We start from the raw sequence: 9,872 nt of genomic DNA on the forward strand, positions 1-9,872 counted from the left end.
TAGTAGGTGCTTAATAAATTTTTTATTTCCACTTTATTTATCTATCTATCTATAGCACATATATCTTCTATGTTCTGGGTTTTTAAGTATTTTGTTATGTATGTATGTATGTATAAACTGTATACATACATGCATATATGGAAAGAGTGAGTAAGAGGGAGTATTTAATTTGTACTCAAGGTTTTTTTTCCCCCCATTTCATAACCCAATTTTAATGAAGAGCATTCATGTACGGCTCATAAGTAGATCTTGACTCTACTCACTCCTGTGAAGGGGCTCTTCCGTCTGATCCCCTCATGGGAAGAAACTCAGGAGGAGGAGACAGTGTGCAGGAGTCTGGCAAGGAAATGTTTCTGGGTCTGGTGCTGTTCATCTAGTACACACTCATTGCACCGAGGCTTCTCACTGGAGCGAGCATCTGCAGAGATGCCCAATGTCTGGAGAACAGTTTCCAGGGGAACGCAATCCCCAGGGGAACTCTGGCTAAAATACAGCAGCACCTTGTCACCACCTTTGCTGACAATTAACATCCCTCCACTTTGTAGACAAGTTCTCATGAATGTCAATGGCCTTTGCCTTGGTGGCTTCCCTAGAGCAGCTGGGATGATACACAGGCTGTTGTTCCTCTTAAACCCAAGTTCTTTGTAACTCTGCTTACTTACATCAAGATAAAGCTCTCCTTTAAAGTAGTTCCCCTCCTGAAACTCCAGCAGGCCCAGGGTCTCCGGGGCGACGCCCACCAGGCGCACCTTGTGCTGATCTAGGAGGTCCTTGATGCTGCTGAGATCCTGGGCGATCCAGCGACACACCATGCAGCCGAAGCGCCGCAGCCCCAGGACCACGCAGGTTCGCTCCTGCCATAGGTTACTCAGCTCCACGGCCTCCCCAGTCGCTACGCTCTTGGGGACGCAAGCGCCAACCCGTCCCAGGTCTAAGGCGTTCATCTCGGCCCCGGGGGTGCCTCCGCAAGCTCAGACCACTGCCCCCAGCACAGGGAAGCTTAGGGAGGCGGGGTGTACTCAAGGTTTTCATTTCATTTTCAATCTAAAAGTCTCCTATTTTAGTTGGATAGTACCTCAAATAATGAAAAGAGTTAGATGGTACTGAACAAACAATAAACCCTCAGTAATACTCACTGATTACATATTTAATACTCTTAATATTAGTCACTACTAATCACTACTAATTCTTACTAAAGATAATATTAATATTTAATAAAACTTCACATTTTCAAAGTGCAAAATATTTGTTTTTACAGAAGAAACATTGAAGTATGCTTAAGGATCAAATATTCAGACCTAGAAGGGACAAATAGAGGTCTTGTAGTCCAACTCTTCATTTTACAAAGGAACAAACTGAGTTCTAGAGGATTATTGACTTGCCTCAAGCTCACAGAGCTAGTAAGTAATATAAAAAGTATTGAAAGCTAGGTCAGCCCACTGACAAGCCAGTGCTTTTTCCAATGCATCTCTCAAACTTGAAGAAATCCATAAAAATCATAGAAACAAACTGTGGTGATTAAATTCACTAACTCAGATATACCTAATTATAACAACATTTGTTCATCTGCCTCTCAGGGATGTTTGAAGTCTGGAAAAATCCTCCAGGGCTCAAACTACCCATTTTGTTCCTTCTCTCTGTTCCTTCTGAAGGTACCCATTCTGATACTAATTGTGCCCAACTATCCATGAGGGAGAAATCAGGATTCTCTGAAGTTACTGAGGGAATCAATAAATATAGTAGGCATTCAACAAATTTTTGTTGAATTGTAAAAAGCAAACACACTAAAAACAAATAAGGCCCTGTTTATTAGAAACACAAGAGCAAAACTCTGAATGGTATTTAAGATGGCACAACTAGTGGAGAGTCCCAAGTTTGAAGTCTGGAGTTCAAATCTGACCTCAAATACTTACTATTTGTGTCAACCTGGTCAAGTCACTTATCCTGTCTGCCTCCATTTCCTCAATTATATAATGGGGATCATGATAGCATCTCCCTTTAAGCTGCATCTTAAAGGAAGATAGTGATGCTTTGAGGTAGAGGTGAGGAGGGAGTACATCCCAGGGATGGAGAACAGTCTTTGTATAAGCATGGAGATAGACGATAGAGTACTATATGTGAGAGACAGAAAAAAGGCCAATTGGATTGGATTATAGTATGTGGGAAGGGGAGAAAGATATAGTGAATCTGGAAAGATAGGTAACTGCCCAATGGAGAAAAGCATTAAAAGCCAGACAGAAGTCCATATTTGATCCTAGAGGCAATAGGGAACCACTGGAGTTTAATGAGCAAGGAGGTGGCATGGCTAAATTTATGTCTAAGGAAAATCATTTTGGCAGCATTATGGATGGGTTGGATTGAAGGGATATATTTGAAGTCGGTGGAGCCATTACAATAGTTGAGTGGAGATGAGGGCCTAAATGAGAGTGGTGGCTATGTGAATAGAGAGGAGTCAGATTTGAAAGATATTGAGGTTGTAGTGTTAAGCTTTGACTAAGTGATTTAATATATGGGATGAGAGAGATTGAAGAAGAATTGAAGATAATGCTGAGGTTAAGATCTGGGATCTTGGAGGAATGGTGATGCCCTAGACCAAAACAGGGAAGTTTATAGGGGAAAGTTTGAAGAGAAAAGATAATGAGTTCAATCTGGGACATATTGAGTTTCATGTGTCTCTGGGACATCCACTTTGAAATGTCCAATAGGTAGTTGGTGTACAGGACTGAAATTCAGAAGAAGGGCTAAGTCTGTATACATATATAGGTCTGGGAATTATCTACATAAAGGGGATAATGAAATCCATGGGGGCTGATGAGATCACCAAGAGAGAGCAAATAAGGAACAAAGAGAAGGGAACTCAGGACAGAGCCTTGAGGGACACCAACAGGTAGAAGAAGATAATACAAATGCTTATTCAGAAAAAAAGAACCTGAGAAGTGGATAGGCAAGGAGAACAAAGGGCAATGTCATGAGCACTCAGGACAGTTTTATAAGTCTGGACAACTCTAGGTTGCTCAGGAAGGCATAAGTTCACTAGTGGGAAAGGGAGCTGTTTTGACTAGCTGTGATCTGAGGTATAAGCCCTATGCATTTTCTGTTTGTGAAATCAAAACTAGTTTAGGCTTAATGTATTGTTAGCCCAAGTACTTCAATGAGAGCTGAAGATTCCATTTCTTTCAAAAGAGAGTTAGATGAAGAATTTGCTATGCACTGGGGTTCTAAATTGAAGCAAATAAGATCATCCCCGGGCTCCTCATGAAAAATAGGGGTTTGGGATAGGGACTCACCACTGAGGACAGCCCTCAAGGTAGAAGCAAGTTCCAGGTCACTGGACAGGAGGTATAAAAAGTCTGGAGAATGAGAAATCTTTTGTTGTTTGGGGAACAGGGGAAGGGACCTGACTCAAATTCTTTTGTTCTCAGGGGAAACTGTAGATAGGAGCTTCAGCCTAAGAGAGACACCCCTGTATTTGTTTTTAAATCACAATCACAATTTGTTTTAAATCATAGGTTACATTTTGGGTTCAGGTGTAGTTTGGACTAGCTGGTTTCTGAGCTCTCTTTCAATTCTGACATTTCATATGATTCTGTTTCTGTGAGCTGACATCCGCCTCCCTACATATTCCAAATATTTAATCTCCTTTTTTTCACAGAAGGAGAATTAATTGTATCTATCTGTATAAATTCATGAATAAAGTATTTTTGAACACTTTAGCAAATCCAGATTCTTTTATGAGGAAGAAACAAAGCATTGTACTAAGTTCTGGTGACACGAATAGAAAAAGTAAGATAATCCCCGATCTCAAAGAGAACACACTTGGAAAATTTGAGCTGCAAATGAGATGGAAAGGTCTCATGGTCTTTAGGGTGCAGCAACAAAACAGATAGTAATGCTTCTTATTTAATGTCATTTCCATTGATACAATCTTATCAGTTTCTGATGAACCATTTGACAGTACTTAGGACTTTGGTGGTAAGATTTTTTTTTTCTCTTTGGGTCTTCAGTAGCTATGCCTGTAGCATCCACAGGAGCAGTTGCCAGTCCCCAGCTGTATGAATATTGCTTCCCTGGAAGAAATTGATGCTGGAAGTGTTGTTATTTCCAAAGGCTCCTGTGTTCAAGGTTCTGGGTTATCTCCATCAGAGTCTGAGGGAGGTTGTGGTCAAGGTGGTGGTGGTTTGACTTGCCTGACACATGCTGCCTGCTGCCGCCTGTCTCCCCTTCAGAGTACTTTGCTCCTTTAGATAGGTTGGTTTGCATGTCCTGTGGTTGACAATTGGTAGGGAAGATTGGTCCCTTCTCCACACGATCTCCTTCCCTGCATGATTCCTGTGGAGACTGGGCTGGAAAGCAGGACCAATGGTCTGTGGGATATTTCCACTTCCAGAACTCCTGTGCCCATTTGGCAATTGGTGGCAGTTGGTTAGCTGTTGCTGCTAGTCATGCTACTCATAACGATCCTCCAGATATTTAAAGATAGCTTTCATGTTTCTTCCTTTTTAGGTCTTTCCTAGAGTAAATTCCCTTAGTCTCATCAACCAACATTTATATGAAAAATTTCAAATCCTTTCACAAATGTGGTGACCCTTTAGTAGACCTGCTCCAGCTTGTTATGTAAATGGATGCAGTATTCTAGCAATGATATGACTAGGAGAGAATCATAAAAATACTCATTGACAGAAATAAGAGAAAGTTGTCAGAGGAAAGGATTAGGGGAGAAAGATAATGAATTCAATTGTGGATATATAGAATTTGAGATGTCTCTAGAACATAGTTTTGAATGTCCAATAGGCAGTTAGTATTCCATTTATAAAAAGGTATATATTTTAAAATAAGCTTTTACTGATGTCTCCTGCTTTTTATATCATCACAGTTATACCTAGTATCTTTCTCCATTTCCCTAGAGCCATTCCATATAACAAATAGCATTTTTAAGACACACAAAAAAGATAAAGGAAGCTGTATAACATGAATGCATTGAAAGGTCTAAAAACATGTTCAATGTGTAACACCTGAGACCTCTTATCTCCATGAAGGGGTAGGTTGGAGATGTCTTCTCATATCTCTTTATTTAAGTCATGCCTGATCTTTAGAATATTGTTACATTCACCTTTGATTTTTGTGTGTGATTGTTCCTTCCATTTACATTGTTAAAGTTACTGTGTATATAGTTTTTCTTGACTCCACTTTCTTCACTCAGCTTTAATTCATGTAGATCTTTCCATGCTTCTGGGTATTCTTGTTTGTTTGTTTTTTTTTGTTTTTTGGATTGGGCAATGAGGGTTAAGTGACTTGCCCAGGGTCACACAGCTAGTTAAGTGTCAAGTGTCTGAGGCTAGATTTGAACTCAGGTCCTCCTGAATCCAAGGTTGGTGCTTTATCCACTGTGCCACCTAGCTGCCCCCATGAGTTTGGTAGGATTTTTTTTTTTTTGGTGAGGCGATTGGGGTTAAGTGACTTGCCCAGGGTCACACAGCTAGTATCAAGTGTCTGAGGCCAGATTTGAACTCTGATCCTCCCGACTCCAGGGCCAGTGCTCTATCCACTGCGACACCTAGCTGCCCCGCTTCTGGGTATTCTTATCACAAACAGCATTTCTTATGCACAGTGATATTCTATCATACTTATGTACCACAATTTGTTTCAGTCACTTCCCAAATGAGGGGCTTCTACTTTATTTCCAATTCTTTGCTATCACAAAAAGTGGTATTGCTATAAATATTTTGGTATAGATTTTTATAGATGGCTTCCTTGGGGTATGATCCCAGTAATGGAATCTCTGATTTAAAGGGCATAACCATTTTAGTCACTTTATTTGCATAATTCCAAACTGCTTTCCAAAATGGTTGTATCACTTCATAGCTCCACCAACAATGTATTAGTGTCTATTATTATGCAACCCTCATGACATGGACTATTGCCATTTTTGTCATATTTATCAATTTTTAGAGTGTGAGGTGAAACCTCAGAGTTATTTTGATTCACATTTTCCTTATTATTAGTGATTTGCAACGTTCTTTTATGTGGTTATGAGTAATTTGCAGTTTTTCTTTTGAGAACTGTTCGTATCCTTTGACCACTTATCTATTGGATAAAATTATTAATCTCTCTCATATATATTATATATGTGTGTATGTGTACATATATTTACATATAAATCTATATATTGTTTGTTGTTGTTTTTTTGCAGGACAATGGGGGTTAAGTGACTTGCCCAGGGTCACATAGCTAGTAAGCGTCAAGTGTCTGAGGCCGGATTTGAACTCAGGTACTCCTGAATCCAGGGCCGGTGCTTTATCCACTGTGTCACCTAGCTGCCCCCTATATATTGTTTACATATGTTGAATTTATAAGAAAATTTGATGTAGAGGTTTCTTTTTCCCCCATTCTACTACTTCCCTTCTTATCCTAGTTTTATCTGTACAGATGTTAAAGCTCTATATTTTAACTCATTTTCAGCTTACAATAACCTGATGAAGTAGGTACTCCAGGCATTATTCTGTCCATTTTGCAAACAAGAAAAATAAGGTGGGCAGCTAGTTGGTGTAGTAGATAAAGCACCAGCCCTGGATTCAGGAGGACCTGAGTTCAAATCTGGCCTCAAACACTTGACAGTTACTAGCTGTGTGACCCTGGGAAAGTCGCTTAATCTTCACTGCCCTGCAAAAAAAAAAAAAAAAGAAAAAAGAAAAATAACTCCCAGAGATGACAAGTGACTTATCCAGAGTAACACAGATAACAAGTATCAGATACAATCTTTAAGCATGCATCTTCCTGACTCCGATTCTGATGCTCTATTTCATGATGTCACCCTACCTATCCTAGTAAAATGGGACCCTGACTATTTTTCTTCTGAATATCTCAGTAGATTATAAGTTTATCCTGGGCAGGAGCTATTTTGTTTTTATCTTTGTAACACCAGTACCTAGTAGAGTCTATTACATGATAGGCACTAAATGAAATTCAATCTTCTAAAGTGTCTTTGAACAACTATGAAAAATAAATGTTCATAGTTTCCATGTCCAAATCACAACCACCACCACTGAAGTATTACCGTCTGTCAGATATCATACACATTCATCCCAATTATTGTAAAGGAAGAAGAAAGCATAGGAAGAGTGTCTTCAACCTCAAATTAGCAGCATATATAATGTATTCTCCTTCAACAATCCCACAGAGTGATGTTTTCATTAATAACTATATGGCACAATGCCCTGAGCCTGGAGTCAGTAAGACCTAAGTTCAAATCCTGCCTCAGATACTTACTAGCTGTGTGTCCCTGGGCAAGTCACTTAACTTCTGTTTGCCTCAGGGATAATAATAGTACCTACTTCCCAGGTTTGCTTCAAGAATCAAGTGAGATAATTATAATAATACTCTTATCAGAGTGTCTGGCACATAGTAAGCACTTGATAAATGTTAATTCTTCTTCTCCTCACCCTAGCTGGTTAGTATCAATGCAGTCTATGTGCATGTGGACAAGTTTAAAGCAAACACATGGAAACAAATGTACGTTGGATCACACATAGAGCACTATTGGACCATAGAAACAATCTAGTTAAACTTCTTCATTTTACAGACAATTTAGGTCCTGGAAGATTTGTCCAGGTGCAAACAGGACTTCAGGGCCTTTGAGGTTGGAAGAACGTGATGCAAACAGGCTCTACATGGTGGTTGGATTTGAGTCCCTCTCCTCTGATTCCATTTCCTGTCTCTAACTGCCACAGTCTGATCGTTGGGAGTTACCTACCCGTGACTGGTGAGGGAAATAGAGGGAAAATTAAGCAGCTGCTTTCATGTCTCCCTCCTGTCACAAGGGGTAAGAGATAACTGAATCCCAGCCAACTATTACTCACCCACAACGCCACTGTATTCCCAGGCTCTATCTGAATATCAATCAGCTTAGGATAAAACAGCAGAGATCCTAGCCTCCTCAAAAGAGCCTCTCTTCACTTCAGCATCTGGTTATAAGCCTTTGAGTCAGAAAATGAGGGACATTATCCAGTGATGGAGAGTTGAGAGTCGATGCCTGATAGAGGCCTGTTGCTAACCTAGATACAATGAGAAGGAATGTGGGAATTCAAGACTTTAGCCCCAGAAAGGGGGAGTAACAGGACTGGTCACATGACAAGATGCTTGACTGGCATCCTTTTGGTATCAAGAGAAAGCAAAGAAAGCCTTTAGCATGTTGGGTAGACTCCATTATGGTCAGCTTCTGGGACAGCACAGACCAGTCACACAGGATAGGGAGGCATGGCTGGGTTGCAGTCATCCCATCTTTGCAGTGAGCAGTCATGTCTGGAAGATCACAGATCCACTGGAATAATTGATAATTTTAAGAATCCAGGCCCCTGAGCTCTGTAACCAGTCACACTTTTAAATCACTAGACAGGTTTAAGTAAGTAGCTTTCTACTTTAGTGCCTGAATTTTCCTGATCTTCTAAATGGAGGTGATTCCTAATCCTGAAGATGAAGTGGAAATGGCAACAAGCCAAGTGAAGTTCACCAGTGCTGTCTCTAGCTTCAGGTGGAGACAACTTTGCCTTAAATTTGATTCTAAAAATTCACCACTGACTAAAAATACCCTGTTGACACAGGCCTGCCTGTGCCCTCTGCTTTTTTTAAAAAATGTGCAAAAATTTACGTCTTTCATTTTTGTTGGCCAGAGTCCTGGTATGTAAAGGTTAAGGTGTGGGAAGCCCTTTAGAGGTTCAAGAGGAGACAGGGAATTGGATACAGTTTTTCTTTCTGGAAGGAACTTTCATCGGGGGTTTAAAAACTGTTTAGGCTCCGCTTGCTACTGTAACCTCTAGTCTTCTGCCAAATGGCAACACAACACAAGAAAGCTTCCTTTTCAAGTTTTGGTTAATAAAACGACACAATGCAAGACAAATAAACAGAAACAGAAGGCTTATGAGCTAGAAGAACTTCAGGAGCACATGTGGAGGGGGAGGAGCTACCCTGCTGGACAGGAAGAGACCAATAACGCCCAGCACATCAGTCCTGCTCCAAAAACTGGGTCTCCCTGCACAGGGTTTAAAAGAAATCAGGGAGCAGGGCCAGAACAGGGTCTCTCTGTCTTGTTTCTGTCTGTTGGTCAGTCAGTAAGCAAGTATTTATTTAGTGCCCACTGTGCCCCAGGCACTGTGCTAAATGCTAGAAATACAAAGAAGGAAAAAAAAAAGAGCAAAACAAAACTAACAAAAAGCCCCCTCCCCAGTTCCTGCTCTTGAAGCTTTTACAATTTAATGAAGGAGTTCAGTCATGGCAGCCAAGTGAAGTCTATGGACCCCTTCTCAGAATGATTTTGAAATGTATAAAATAAAATACATATGATTACAAAGGAAACCAAATTATAATGAAAGGTGGTCATCAAAATATCTTTTAAAAATACTCAAATTTAAGGAACCCAGGTTAAGAAAACCTGGTGGAAAAATCAAATATAAATTCTGTTTCTTCTTTTTTCTGAGTTCTAATATCATGGGAATTGGTGTTTGTAGCTGAATTTCTTTTCTTTTTTTTTTTTGAGGCAATTGGGGTTAAGTGACTTGCCTAGGGTCACACAGCTAGTAAGTGTCAAGGGTCTGAGGCCGGATTTGAACCCAGGTCCTCCTGACTCCAGGGCCTGTGCTCTATCCACTGTGCCACCTAGCTGCCCCTGTAGCTGAATTTCTACAGCTACCTCACTCATAACACTATTAATTCATTCATTTTTTGGATTCATTAAGCATTTGTTAAATGTCAACTATTTGTCAGGTACTCATGATACAAAACCAAAAACAATCAGTTAATGCCTTCAGGGAAGTTATATTATTATAATGAGGGGAATAAAGAGGTAAAGTCAGCTAGGTGGCACAGCAGATAGAACATTG

The 9,872-nt window shown here is 40.2% G+C and overlaps 1 protein-coding gene across 1 annotated transcript; it reads right to left on the bottom strand.

The window, feature by feature from the left end:
• Nucleotides 1–308: 308 nt before the first annotated feature.
• PRXL2B (peroxiredoxin like 2B) lies at nt 309–944 on the bottom strand. Its single transcript, XM_043993645.1, has one exon. It carries the CDS (start codon nt 942–944, stop codon nt 309–311), a length of 636 nt encoding a protein of 211 aa, XP_043849580.1.
• Between the last annotated feature and the right edge of the window lie 8,928 nt (nt 945–9,872).

Source organism: Dromiciops gliroides, chromosome 3, assembly GCF_019393635.1.
Source record: "Dromiciops gliroides isolate mDroGli1 chromosome 3, mDroGli1.pri, whole genome shotgun sequence".
Lineage (NCBI taxonomy): Eukaryota > Metazoa > Chordata > Mammalia > Microbiotheria > Microbiotheriidae > Dromiciops > Dromiciops gliroides.

Coding starts and splice junctions, on each gene's coding strand:
- PRXL2B (XM_043993645.1), bottom strand. CDS start 944: ATGAACGCCTTAGACCTGGGACGGGTTGGCGCTTGCGTCCCCAAGAGC.